At 43.4% G+C, this 13,973-nt stretch overlaps 1 protein-coding gene across 2 annotated transcripts in view; it reads right to left on the bottom strand.

Moving 5' to 3' along the window:
* Window positions 1-2,086, bottom strand: part of NUBPL (NUBP iron-sulfur cluster assembly factor, mitochondrial) — a 157,388-nt gene extending 155,302 nt beyond the window's left edge. For both annotated transcript variants that reach the window (XM_076345002.1, XM_076345003.1), the window contains exons 1-2: window positions 1,952-2,086; window positions 789-936 (exon numbers count right to left, since the gene is read on the bottom strand). In XM_076345002.1, coding sequence (XP_076201117.1) covers window positions 789-936; window positions 1,952-2,086 — 283 coding nt within the window. The remainder of the gene's footprint in view (window positions 1-788; window positions 937-1,951) is intronic.
* Between the last annotated feature and the right edge of the window lie 11,887 nt (window positions 2,087-13,973).

The following is a 13,973-nucleotide window of genomic DNA, read 5'->3' as shown; positions in this document are numbered from 1 at the left end:
GAACAGCAGATAACATTCAGCTAAAGGATGACTCTCTTCCTAACCTAGATGCTAAGGAAGAGATTTTTAAACAAATTTCTAACACTTTACAGAGATCTTTGCAAAGAGGTTTACCTTCAGTATCATCTTTGTTTAAGTTCAAGGAAATTTCTGCAGTACTGGTAACCCATGTACTATCTTGTTCTACCACCTAGGAACTGCACAGTTAGAGAAAAATTAATTCAAAACCTAATGGTCAGGCTGAGAGAAGAGTTCAAGATGCTTCACAAGGCTCCGATCAATTTGTGTGGTTTATAACTACTGTTTCATCTTTTGTTTACGAAATGCCTATACAAGTAGTTGAGAAAATTGGAGAGACACCTGATTTTGAAACCTTCTAAATGTTAGTATCCTCTACAAAGCACATGACTATGCTGACATAGCACAGGGGAGAACTGTACAGGCACACCTACACTGCCAGAGAAGGAGGAACAGTATCACTGCACCGGCATACAATCCCTCCACCTCAGCTCACACCGCCTCTTAAGAAAGCAGGCTGTCCCAGGACAGCACTGCACTATTACAAAGATACTATTTCAAAGCTGCCTGCTCGTTTTGCACCTCATTTAAAGCCAAGACCTCTGTACCCACATAGATCCTCAGTGGCTGCAACAGGACTTGACAGAGTTGAAGGGTTGAGTTAGTGGGACTCAATTACAAGGTAATGACACAACAAGTGCCCAAATATTCCTTACAAAGTATTACAAAATGTTCAAAGTAAACAATAAAAAAAAACAAACAACCCTTACCTGCTGTTGTTGATTTCCCAACTCCCCCTTTTCCAGAAGCTAAGACCACCACCTGCTTAACTCCTTCTATGGGCTTCTGTTTCGGCAGTCCGCGTGACAGGATCCGGGCGCGTTTGTCCCTTAGAGCCTCATCCCTGGAGCTTGAGGACTAACAGAAACAGAAAGCAAGCGAATGCGTATGCACCCACCTGCAGCTTTCACAGAGAAAGCTGACAGGGAAGAACCCACCTGCGCACTGAGAAATTTTCACTACTGGTCAAAAAAAACGTTTTGCACGCAGGCTTTCCCAAAGGGAGCCTGCTTCACAGGCAAGCAGGCTGGCAGGAACGGGGCCTACTCAAAAATAACCCCAGTGGGCATTTTGTTTACACACACAGTTAAATATGATCGATCTTAACACTTAAAAGAAAAAAAGAATGAGGGCTTCTGTTAAAGTAAACTAGAACACCACTTAAAAAGTTGGAAGCTTTAAAAAATAGTCTAGACCTAGTGGCCTTTTATGTTACAGTTGCTTCAAGCACAACAAATACAGCTAACAGCAAAGGAGGAGAAACCCTAGGTGCTGAGGCGCCGGTGAAGCACAGGCGGCTTTCCGGAGGGCCGTCCCTCCCCTGAGCCGTGTCGGAGGCAGCCGTACTAGTGCCGGTTCGCTGGAGCAAGTCCCACTTTGCTGTTATTTCAGACCAAGAGGCACACGGCGGCTTTTCTGCACCCTGCGGACCCTCCGCTGCAGGACGGATGGACTACCAGACAGAGCCTGCATCTCTACGGGCAGCGTCCCACGTACTACCTGGTGGCCCAATTTTACCACCACAGGCAGTGAGCGACCGCTTGCTACTTCCACAGAATTGGCTTAAGGTCCAGGCAAAAAAGCCGGCAGAGACTCGCCCTCCTCTGCTCGGTCCGGCCGCTGCCCCAGAGCACCCCGCGCCGCTATCCCTACACCGCAGAGCAACTGCTGAACACAGCCCGCCAGGACAGAGCCCCCCAGGGTACCCGAGCAGGTCTAGGCCACGGCGGCCCTCCTGCTTCCCACCCCCCCGCAGCTCCCCCCCAAGCATACTGACGGCCCGACCCTCCGCGGCCGGCGGGCACGGCCGCCCCGCTCCCCTGCCGCCCCGGGGCGGACCCGGCGCACGGCGGAGAGCTCACGCTTCACTCACCGCGGAGTCGGCAAACGGAGCGGCGCAACTGGCGGGCCCGCAGCCCGTGTCGCGCCGCGGCGCCGTTGGAGCCCTCCCGCCGCCGGCGGGGAGGCGGGCGGCGCGCAGCGCCCAACGCCAGACGGGAGCCCCCATGCCCGCCGCCTGCCCCTCCCCGGGCGCGCTGAGATGGCGCCGTCTCGCCGCGCCACGGCCCGCCCCCTGCGCGGCGCCGGGCCTGGCCTTTCCGCGCTCGGCCCGTGCCCAAACACCTGCACAGTCCGGGAAACCCGGAGCCCCGGCGGCGGGGCAGGGGCTGGGCGGGCCCAGCAGGCCCCGGGGAGAGCGGGGAGCTTGCTGGAGATGGAGGATTTTGCGCGGAGAACTGCTGCTGCTCCGGACCTTGGCAGAACAGACCAAGGCCTTCCCGGATAGAGTGCCGAGCGGTGGCACTGTGAAGCAGCAGCGCAAAAAAGCAGCTCCCTGCCGCTCTCTGTAAGAAAACTGGGCCCGAGGGGAAAATACCGGGTGACCATATGCCTTACAAAGTGGTTTGGGGTTATTCCTCGTAGTGTTGTACTTGCCCCCGCTGAATCTCGCTCTGGTTTTCTCTGTGGCGCTCCTTCAGCTTGTCGGTGCCTTTTGAATTCTCATCTTGGCCTGCAAAATGGTTGGCCAAGAGCTCGGTCCCTCCTTGGTTTGTGTCCTCTGCAAATGTAATAAATAAATTCCATTTCATCGTTTGGGTCATTAATTAGAAGAACAAAGAGACCTGTAGCCAGGACAGATGCCACCTGGGTTTTTTTTTAATAATACTAATATTGAAGCACTGATAATTGTTCTGGTTATAGTTTTGGTTTTCCAGCCAGTTTACACCCGCTCTGTAGAAGTTTAACCAAAACCACCTTTCTGTTCCTTATGTCGTGTGAGATTTGTTTAAAGCTTTAAGATACACATCATCTACTGCTGCTCTCCCACCTACGAGGCTTGTAACCACGTTGTGGAAGGAAATTAGATCGGTTTGACATGATTTGCTCTTGACAATTCCATGAACAGTCCTTATTCATCTAAGTGGTATTATAGAAGTCATTCAGATCTTGGCAGTTTCAGGCCATTAGTTTTCAAAGATAAAATACAGTGTAGATAGTGTCCTTTGTAGGTATCTGTTGTAATACGTAATGGATCAGAGGATTTTACATTGGTTTAAAGCGTTATTATAATAAACATTTCATCTCTTTCACATTGAGCAGAATTTTCACCGCTATTTTAAATGTTATTTTTTGACTTGTATTATTGAAAGTGCTAATCAAGCATTTTGCTAAAAGACATAATTTTCAAAGGCTTATTCCGGTGGTTAGCTACCACACAAAAATTACGATGATAAAAATGAATTTTTTTGCTATCCTTTAAGTGATTCTCACTCAACCTCTCATTTTTGTTGTACCCGCATGAGCATATTTTGCATAGCTAGCACAGACACCTGAAAAGGTGAAATAGTTTCCCAATAATTTACCCTATTGCCAAATGATAATGTAAAAGAATACTGAAAACCAATGAGCCACTATATTGAAACTGTAATATAGATCTACCTCAAGGGCCTTTTTTTCACTGCCTCAGGAAACCATATTACCTTTTGCCTTGCAAGAAATTTGCATAATTGGTTTTCCTACCTTGAGCAGTTGGAGGCAGTGTTAAAGTGCAAAATACTATGCATCTCACAGAAATGAAATCAGTAATGCAGGATCACTGGAAGGCATACAGTTTAGATACCCATCACTTCAAAGTCTATACAAAGAAAAGAAAATGGCAAAAAAGGTCCATCATATACTCTTTGGTTCTGAAAATAGCTCTAATACCAACTGGAGCAACCCTCACAAATATTTTTGTGGGTTTGGTTTTTTGTAAAGCTGATCTAGCACAAAATAAAATTGATGTTTAGAAAAGTAAGCTGAAGGTGTTTTCCAAACTGTCACCTAAGAAAGAACAATTCTAAATGTTTTTAGTTTTAATAATTTCTTTTAGCACTGGTTTGGTAATAGTAGGGGAGCTAATATGGCGGTAGGTTGTATTGAATGTGACTATGAAAAGTAGAATTTGGCCATTAGGGATTAAATTTGCTCAGCAATAAAGCAGACATTTTCAAAATACCTTGATTGTTAATAGTGGAATACATTGATTACAGTTTGAATGAGTAGGATTCCACCATCTCTACTAATTGTGAAGACAGTTTTATGGATTATACACTTCTCATAATTGCTTTTGGCTTCCTATTTAAATTTTAACATTTGAAAGCATTGGTCTAAGTTGTTTGCCCAACATGTCATTGCAGTCCACATACAGTGCTAAAATATGAGTCTAGGAAAATGCAACCAAAAAATTAACAAAGATTTTACTGCCAGACTTGAGTCTTTATGGAAACTACAGGCAATCTCTGCATCTTTCAGAAAATTCCACTCCGGACTTTTCAATAGTTCAACAAAATGAAAAACATAATGTTTCATTTTAATGCAAATTGATAACGTTTTCTTTAAGTAAGTATAAGAAAATGTTTCAAAGACTTCAAATTGCTATTCAGACTGAACACTAACATGATAAAAAATATAATTGATTTTTGTCTGAAATTAGATTGTCTTGTGTTTAAATGTATTCTTTCTCCACCCAAAATCAATTAAGGGTATCCAGGTATAGCTAGGAGAGGTTCGTTGCCAAATGACTCCAAATTTTAAAAATGAATTAACATTTGAAAAATGACTTGGTAGATAATTAGGTTGATTTGTGTGCAATAGGAAGTAAGCAGCTAAAACAAGAGTATATCATCAAGACTAAGCTTTCAAGACTGATGGAGCCCTGCGTTTCCATTCTCATTTCTGGGTGTCTACATAGTACCACATTAATAATATAGTAAGTTACGGGCACGCTGCAAACTCTTAACTTATATGAGCCATCCATTTTGGTCACAATTTAAACTAGAAATTATATTAAAGAAAGGCTAAATAAATGTTCTTCAAAACTAAGGGGTCATTTTAGCTTCATGACCAGGCCTGTAATCTTTGGCCGCAGAGGTATATACCATAGCATACCAGGGCGAGTGTGTGTGGCACGGGGGTCACCGATTCTGTTTTTTCTCCCTGGCTGGTCAGCCAGGCCTGGCACCTTTAAGATAAATAAGGTTAAAATGTTGCTTTTTATCTTTTTTGTCCACATAGTGATAATTAATTGGTTCATGAAGAAAGGAAGTCTAAGATAGTTAAGTTTTAGGCCAGTTATCAAAGCTCATGTGATCGACAATGAGGCTGATGTTGCACGATTAAGAAATATAGATGAATACTTTAAATGATGAGATAATCTTCCATATATTGTTATATGGTAAAATAAGATACAATGTCCTAAAAAAGAGTTATGGAAGTTGTGGTACTTCTAGAGAAGCCAAGAAAACTTTCACTATGATTGCCTTTTAGAAGTTACAGACTCTGCTTCTCTCTGAGCCTCAGACTGCTGGAGAGCCAGGAGGACACGTGGGGTCATCACGTTCCCTTTTTTCCATGTTATCTTAAACTGGAGCAGTTGTTCCCAAGCTTTTTTAAAGCTAAGTCTAGTTTGAAAAAATGGTAATCCTCTGTGACTTCTTGTGCTCTTACCCAACAACTGCTGGTGCAGGGAGCCTTGCTGCTCTGTCCTCTTTTCTGAGCCTCGGGCTTGTTAGTGTTACCTCTTGGCTCAGCCCATGCACTGTGTCTCAGGATGGCTGCCGCCTCCTCCCTTTGGCAGCTCTGAGACCAAGATGGAGCTGCTCTCATGGCTCTTGCCAGACTATCGTTCTTCTGTGGGGCCGACAAACTAGATCAGGCTGCAAAATAAACCAAGCCAAAATGCCTACCGGTGTGAGTTCTTCACTTTATCTTTGCTACACTCCTCGTGTAAGTTAAAGCAACTACTTCATGCTGAGACACACAATCTGGTCCTGCACAGACCAGCGTCGGCTTGGCAGAGCTCATGCACATGGGCTCAGTGTCTTACCTGGGGGTAATAGGCTCCAGCTGTATCAGTAAGGCACACCTCAAAAACATGTAAGTAGGGAATTTCAGGCATGAGAGGAGAAAACAACTGCAGGTTTGTGTGAGGAGAGTCCCTGTGTCTCACACTGTTGCCTCTCCGTCATTCACTAGAATTTCTCTTCTTACATCTTTTTCCTGCTAGGCTTAGATACCAAGGCCAACGTCACTGACGTCAAGGCAGTTATGCCCACTCGTTGCAAAGCAAATTTGGCCCAAGGGATTTTAACAGGTTCTGATTTCAAACACCCATACAAAACAAGTGAGGTTTACCTGTGTTTTCATATGGAATATTACCTTGTTTGAGAAGCAAACTTTGTTCATTATATATGGCAAGACTTGAAACTGCAACATCTTAACAAGCACAATGAAAACACCTAAGAAACAGTAATAATGTATTCATTTTTCTTTATCATGTGTATTAATATTTTCAATAAATATAAGACCACAAAAGTAGCTTCATCCTATGTGAATTCACCTTAAACTGAGCAAGAAATTAAGTTGTCTCCTTCAGTTCCGTTTTGCTAAATGAGGAAGAAGGTCTGGCAGAATTGAGCCCAATTTAGTTTGTATATTGCTTTCGTGTGGACATTTTAATCAGTGCAGTCCGTCACAGTCAAGAAGAGATGAAAACCTTATTTAAATTATCGCTAGATTGTTCTGAAGTCAGTCATCAAGTTCTTCAGGTTAATATTGCTTACCGTAGTAACAGTCACATCACAATGAAGATGCAGCTAATATTACAGCAATTTTTCCAGCCTTAAGCAAGTGGTGCAGAAAATGGAGAGATTTATTTTGTTGAATATGCCCTTCAGTAACAAAGCCACATAATTCTTCTTAGGCACCTGATATATAGATATTCCTTGCATGAATGGAGTTAACTCCAATTAACAGTATTTCCATACTTGAAGAAAAGAGAAAAACAAAGGGTTTGAATTTTTTAAAAGTACTCCAAATCTTGCCTTATATTTTACAAGCGTTGAAGGAAGACTGGCATTTTCTTTCTTTCTTCTTTTTCTTTTATTTTTTTCAGTAATGGAGATAAATTGCAATGATAAGAGTCCCAGAGGCAGAAGGAGCCCTATTGTATTAGACATTGTACAAATACAGGATAAAAAAGATGCTCGCTGTCCTAAAAGCTTCAGTAAACCATTTGACAACACTGGTCTGAGTCATAATGGCATTCAGTCACAGTTTCAGTTTCTGAAATAATTTTAATTCTGCTCTTCATTCATTTTTCTCAGTAATGAGCTTATGCTTTACAGGAAGCATTTTTGTTAACATCAGAACCTTGAGCCTAACTGAGTTCTGTATAGCAAATTGATCTTACTTGACCAATGAGGCTGATTGAGACGTTACATCAACTTTTAGTGTTTTTGGTGTTTAGTAATTATTTTTAAAATCTGGTTCGTGTTCCAAACCAGTTCAGTTTTGCTCCTTGGCCATTCAATACTTATCTCATAATTCTCAGTACACTAGCAGTGCAAGATATTTCAGAAGGGCACCGATGCGCTTTGGGTGTACATGGACCACTTACACAACTGGGCCAGCAGCAACCTGCTCCGGAGTGTTTCATGTGCAAGGACCAATCTCAGCTGAAGATAAATGTGATCCAAGAACACTTCTTGTGTCTGTGCACCCTGTTTGAAGCACTATCATGTAAAACTGTGAGGCACTCCACCACTGTGGAGCCAGAGCAGCTGATTCTTGGAACGCAATCCTCTGGTTAATCCTCAACTGTGAAGGAAAGTAACTGTTCTTCAGGGTTTTACACTGAGCCAGAGGCAGATCCAGGAATATAATCTGGAGTTCCTGATTTCTAATCTCCTATGCTGAAGTGTTACTATTACTGATTTACCCCCCCAAAAAAGAGAGACACAGTGACTCAGATTTTTAATTATGCTAACGTCCTCTAATGTCAAACAGCAGGCCGCTATAGGCAGAATAGAGCCAACTGATGTTCCTAGCACAGAGAGCGAAGATAGGCATGTTTATAACTTGCCTATTTTCTCCTTTATAGGAAGCTTAGACCAAGGAAAGAACAGCCTAAAGGAGAGCACCTTTGAAGTTTAACTTTGACAAGAAGCTCAACAAGTTCCTCTCGATTCAGAGAATTTATCTTTGCTTTCTTTTCCATCCCAGCTCCCTGAGCATGAAGAGAAGAGGGACTGGGTTCACAGCTCCCTACAACAAAGTAACTACGTTTCTCATTGTAATTTGTTCAGAGGAAGGTAGTTTTCTAGTGAATTCTTCATGAAAGCTCTTGGCTGATGGATCTTGAAACTAAGGTCTAAAACCCAACTCTATCACAGAAATAAATGTAATTTGCATTCTTCTAATTACCGCTACTAAAGGACAGCACTGTACTTTTTAAAATACCAATTTAATCAAACTTTGACATGAGGAAATGTAATGGTATTACAGGAAATAGAGGGACTATTGATTGATAGAAAATACAAAATTGTTTTGACACTAAGTGATTGTTGAATTCAGCACTTGGCTTATTAGCTCACACTTAGGACTTATGAAAGTCGTTAGAGAAGGGAGGTTTGCAAAGCAGGGTGGTGTCATGCAACCCGCCTCTTGAGAATGGGCTCTGGCCCATCTTAACTGCTGAACCAGGACCAGAATTTTTTTGTTAGTGAGTGACCCCTGGCCAAAAGTATGTCAGGAATCGTTAAAAGTAAAGATGAGTTGCAGTGTCCAAGAATATCTCCTGTAATTGATTAACATCCTAGTACAGATGTAGCCTAGCGGTTCACCTGAAGGTGAGCTGAGTCATTCTCTAAGCTCCAGAGTGCATTAGTTAGATCTGTGTTTTCTATAACAGGAGCTAAAACACCTCATATTTGTGCTGGAATTTATTTGTGGGCAACAAAATGAAGTTTTTTTTAATCTGGATGTGGCCCTCACTCAGACTGTCACTATGAAGACACAATTATTTTTTGTCCTATGGGCAACAGAGTATCCAGGGAAAGATTAAATATCTGTAATTGATATTAAAATATCCCAAGTTACAGAGTAATTGTTTTACCCAGTTATTCATAAAAACGTAACCCTCCAGCAGTTCCAAGAATTATCTGTGAAATAAAAAGCTCTTTAAGAAAACGTTATACCAAACACCATTTTTCTATTTTGTTAGAACATCAAATATTGAAGATAAAGTGTTTTACTTCCACTCTGTAGCAGCTATTTAGCATCTATTGTAAAAGAAAGAAACTGTGACCCACAAAGATTTCGTGAAAAATCTTCTTTTCATCATTGCAGTGCTTCTGAGGTATCAAATAATAAAGTAATAATATCACCCCAAATGAGTTCAGAAACATGCATTAAAAAATCTGTGCTTTAAGAAAGTGTGAAAATCAAATATTAAAAAACAATTCTTGACACTGGAAGCTCTTTGAAACATGTTAAGCCACACTGGAAGTCATAGCAGGAAGCCACATTATTTCTTGACACGTGGTCTATTATCTTATTTGACTCCATGAATATTCATTAGAATTTACAATCTTCTATTATTTAGCTCACTGCATTAAACATCTGCTTTTTTTCCCACAAGACCTGAGGGGAAACAAGATCACCTTCATTTTATGTTGGTTAAAATCATAAAATGGATTATATATACACTATTGTATTAACTGAAACAAACCATCAAAAACTAAAGGTGGATGGTAAATGAAAGTCCTACAGTTGCCATTTGTTCTAAGCGGAACGAGTTCCCAAACTATAATTTTAAGAAAAGCCCATAGATCAACATTACTGTATCTGTATATGATGCTGTGCTATGGCAAAGTGAAATACCCATTTGTGTTGTAATGCAATGTTCTTACATCGAAGGGAATAAAATACCAAAATCTGTCAACCCTGCTTGGCTCATCGCGCTCCGGCAATCTTGTTGAACTGTGCCGCGACAGAGGTTGCTGTGTTCTGGGAACAACAGATCCAACAACTGATAAATGACAGACCAAGCATATAATTAGTGCCTCCTCAAACTTACCCAGTTTTATCATGATGCATGGCAAATAGCACTTGGGATGACTTCAGAGGTTTGCTATTCAGAGAATTTCCTAATGACGTATGATTTGTGTGCATGCTTTCCTGACTAGCTAAGGATCAGTATGCCTGAGGGGAAAAAACTGATAGGAGCTGTGGCTCAAGGAGAAAGCTTTTCGCCTGAAGCTGTGGTGAGAGTATTATTTTGAAAGTCATCCATATAAATGCAAAAAAATGACATGCAGCCTGATTATGCCTGCACACTCAAGAGTAACTGGAGGCAAGGAGTCCTCCAGGTACATAGCGAATAATAAATGACTTTTCATACCGTTTGTGAAAGGAGCAGAAAGAGCCACGTCTCAATCCATGTACATTTTTAATAATAACATGAGGCTTTATGCCAATAGTCTGATAATTTTACATATGGCATCTACTGAAAACATGGAAACTCAAGTTCCAGCTCCTAGAAGATATTGATGCATTTTTGTCTATAGCAACATCCTCACATTACCATCAAAATTTCTCACTGAAAATGAAAAAAATGGGATTAACTAACAAAAGCACATGTCTGTACTACTAATTGCTATCGCAAAAGTGTTTATGAGGTGAAGAGAGCAGTGATGCAGCAATACCTGGGGAAGAGAACAGATTTTAATTCCTTTACATGGCAGGGCTAGAGGACAGTATCCAGCATAACAGGGACCAATAATGCAGGGGCTGTGAAGCACAGCACAAACACTTGGTGGAGTCACCTTGGGTCTGCACCAAACCAACCCTGAATGTAGGACATAAAAAATGTAGGACTTGTGCCCCACAGTGCCTGCAACAGGGACTGGTCTAAATACCTCCTCCATTAGGAGGAACCCAGTTTGCAACACGCATCCGGATCAGTCAGGCATGGGTTAGCTTAGTGGATTGAAGCAAAGCAGAACCACCCCCTACCATGCTACCAGACCAGTGCCAGGCTCTGTGCAGATGTGTGGTCAGCAGCTCCATATGGAGCACAAGAAGCTGAAGCTGAGTTTCACTGATCAAAGCTGGCCTGAGTGGGTATACTGAGCTTCCCCAGGGATGGCAAACAGGCTGTACAACTGCAGGCTCTCATTCAGCACTCTTACTCCTCCCTGTTTGCTCCAGGCCCTGTGACCATAAGGTTAGCCTTTTACAGCTAGGTGGGTGCTTTTTCCCTCACCACTGCTTCAGTTACTGTCCTACATTCAAGTTGTTTTCATGCGCTCCTGTGTAGAACCCAGATCCCAAACTCAGGAGACTGGGGAACCAAGTACAAAGACATTTGAATATGGCTGCAGGGATCAGCCTGGATCTGGCAGTACCATTCCTAAACCAGAGCAGAAAACTGCTGACCTTTGAGGGACTCCTCCTGGAGTCAGTTTGGTGGCTCTGTACAACTTCCCTCTGAATTCCAGAATTGAGAGTGTTGTGTTGAAACTCAAGGTTGGCTCTACACAAGAAAGGTTCATAGAATCATAGAATAGTTTGGGTTGGAAGGGACCTCTAAAGGTCATCTAGTCCAACCCCCCTGCCATGGGCAGGGTCATCTTCAACTAGATCAGGGTGCTCAGAGCCCCGTCCAACCTGGCCTTGAATGTTTCCAGGGATGGGGCATCCACCACCTCTCTGGGCAACCTGTGCCAGTCTTTCACCACCCTCAGCGTAAACAATTTCTTCCTTCTATCTAGTCTGAATCTACTCTCTTTTAGTTTAAAGCCATTACCCCCTGTCCTGTTGCAACAGGCCCTGCTAAACAGTTTGCCGCCATCTTTTTTACAAGCCCCCTTTAAGTACTGATAGGCTGCAGCAAGGTCTCCCCAGAGACTTCTCTTCTCTAGGCTGAACAACCCCAACTCTCTCAGCCTTTCTTCACAGGAGAGGTGTTCCATCCCCCTGATCATTTTCGTGGCCCTCTTCTGGACCCGCTCCAACAGGTCCGGGTCTTTCTTATGCTGAGGGCTCCAGAGCTGGACACAGTACTCCAGGTGGGGTCTCACCAGAGCAGAGTAGAGGGGCAGAATCACCTCCCTTGACCTGCTGGCCACGCTGCTTTGGATGCAGCCCAGGATACGATTGGCCTTCTGGGCTGCGAGTGCACATTGCTGGCTCATGTCCAGCTTTTCATCCACCAGTACCCCCAAGTCCTTCTCAGCAGGGCTGCTCTCAATCCCTTCATCCCCCAGCCTGTATTGATACCAGGGGTTGCCCTGACACAGGTGCAGGACCTTGCACTTGGCCTTGTTAAACCTCATGAGGTTCACACAGGCCCACTTCTTGAGCTTGTCCAGGTCCCTCTGGATGGCATCCCGTCCCTCTGGCGTGTCAACCACACCACTCAGCTTGGTGTCATCTGCAAACTTGCTGAGGGCGCACTCGATCCCACTATGTCATTGATAAAGATATTAAACAATACCAGTCCCAATACGGACCCCTGGGGGACGCCACTCGTCACCAATCTCCATCTGGACATTGAGGCGTTGACCACTACCCTCTGGATGTGATCATCTAACCAATTCCTCACCCACCGGACAGTCCACCCATCAAATCCATACCTCTCCAGTTTGGAGAGAAGGATGTTGTGGGGGACCGTGTTAAAGGCCTTACAGAGGTCCAGATAGATGACATCTGTAGCCCTTCCCGTGTCCACTGCTGTAGTCACTCCATCATAGAAGGCCACTAGGTTAGTCAGGCAGGACTTGCCCTTGGTGAAGCCATGCTGGCTGTCTGGAATCACCTCCCTGTCCTCCACGTGCCTTAGCATAGCTTCCAGGAAGATCTGTTCCATGATCTTCCCAGGCACAGAGGTGAGACTGACTGGCCTGTAGTTCCCCAGGTCTGCCTTTTTTCCCCTTTTTAAAAATGGGGGTTATGTTTCCCCTTTTCCAGTCAGTGGGAACTTCCCTGGACTGCCACGACTTCTCAAATACGATGGATAGTGGCTTAGCAACTTCATCCGCCAGTTCCTTCAGGACCCACGGATGGATCTCATCGGGTCCCATGGACTTGTGCACCTTCAGGTGCCTTAGATGGTCTCGAACCTGATGTTCTCCTACAGTGGGCAGCTCTTCGTTCTCCCAGTCCCCGCCTTTGCCTTCTGCAGCTTGGGCGGTGAGGCTCAAGCACTTGCCGGTGAAGACAGAGGCAAAAAAGTCATTAAGTAACTCCGCCTTCTCCATATCCCAGGTAACCAGGTCTCCCGTTTCGTTCCAGAGAGGGCCCACATTTTCTCTCGTCTTCCTTCTGTCCCTGATGTACCTATAGAATCTTTTCTTGTTGCCCTTGACGTCCCTGGCCAGATTTAATTCTATCAGGGCTTTAGCTTTCCTAACCTGTAGCTTATCAGATTAGCTCAGTTCTGTGAAAAAAATTGTATTGCTTCTAACCAGTATGAGGTGTTACAATAAGACTCTATGGTATGTAGGTAGGCTACTCCCACTGCTCTGTTGATTTCATTGGAGCGGGACACACAAGTCCTTTTAACATTAATGTCTGTCAATCATGCAAAGGTTTGGTGCAGGAAACACCCAAGCAGGGAAAAAATACAGTAGTTAAATGTCACAGGCAAATGAACATGCCTGACACCTGTGGAGAAAGAAACTGTGATTAATAATGTTCTTATTTCCTTTAGGCAATCATGGTAAGCAAGCAGATTGCGTGTCTTTATCTGGCTACCTTTTCTTCCAGTAGAGCCAGATTTCTGCTTCTCACGCTGTAATTGTACCTGACACAGCCTTCACACTGAATCTGTTATTTTGTTCAGAAATTTAATTAACTTTTGATTACTCTAATTTAACACATTTCTGTACCTGTTTTGTAATTGTATGAAGGACTAAACAAAATACTAATCTATTTTTAATAGTGTATTTAATTTTTTTTGTGTACTTTAAACATGCATAAAATCAACTGCTCAAATCACAGGATTGTTCTTTCACAACAGGAATACCAGTCTTCACTGGAAGCAATTCTAACATTCATGGGGACAGTAA

The sequence above is a fragment of the Aptenodytes patagonicus genome, chromosome 7, assembly GCF_965638725.1.
Source record: "Aptenodytes patagonicus chromosome 7, bAptPat1.pri.cur, whole genome shotgun sequence".
NCBI lineage: Eukaryota > Metazoa > Chordata > Aves > Sphenisciformes > Spheniscidae > Aptenodytes > Aptenodytes patagonicus.
Note: the sequence above shows the minus strand (reverse complement) of the source record. Positions and strands in the feature narration are given on the sequence as shown.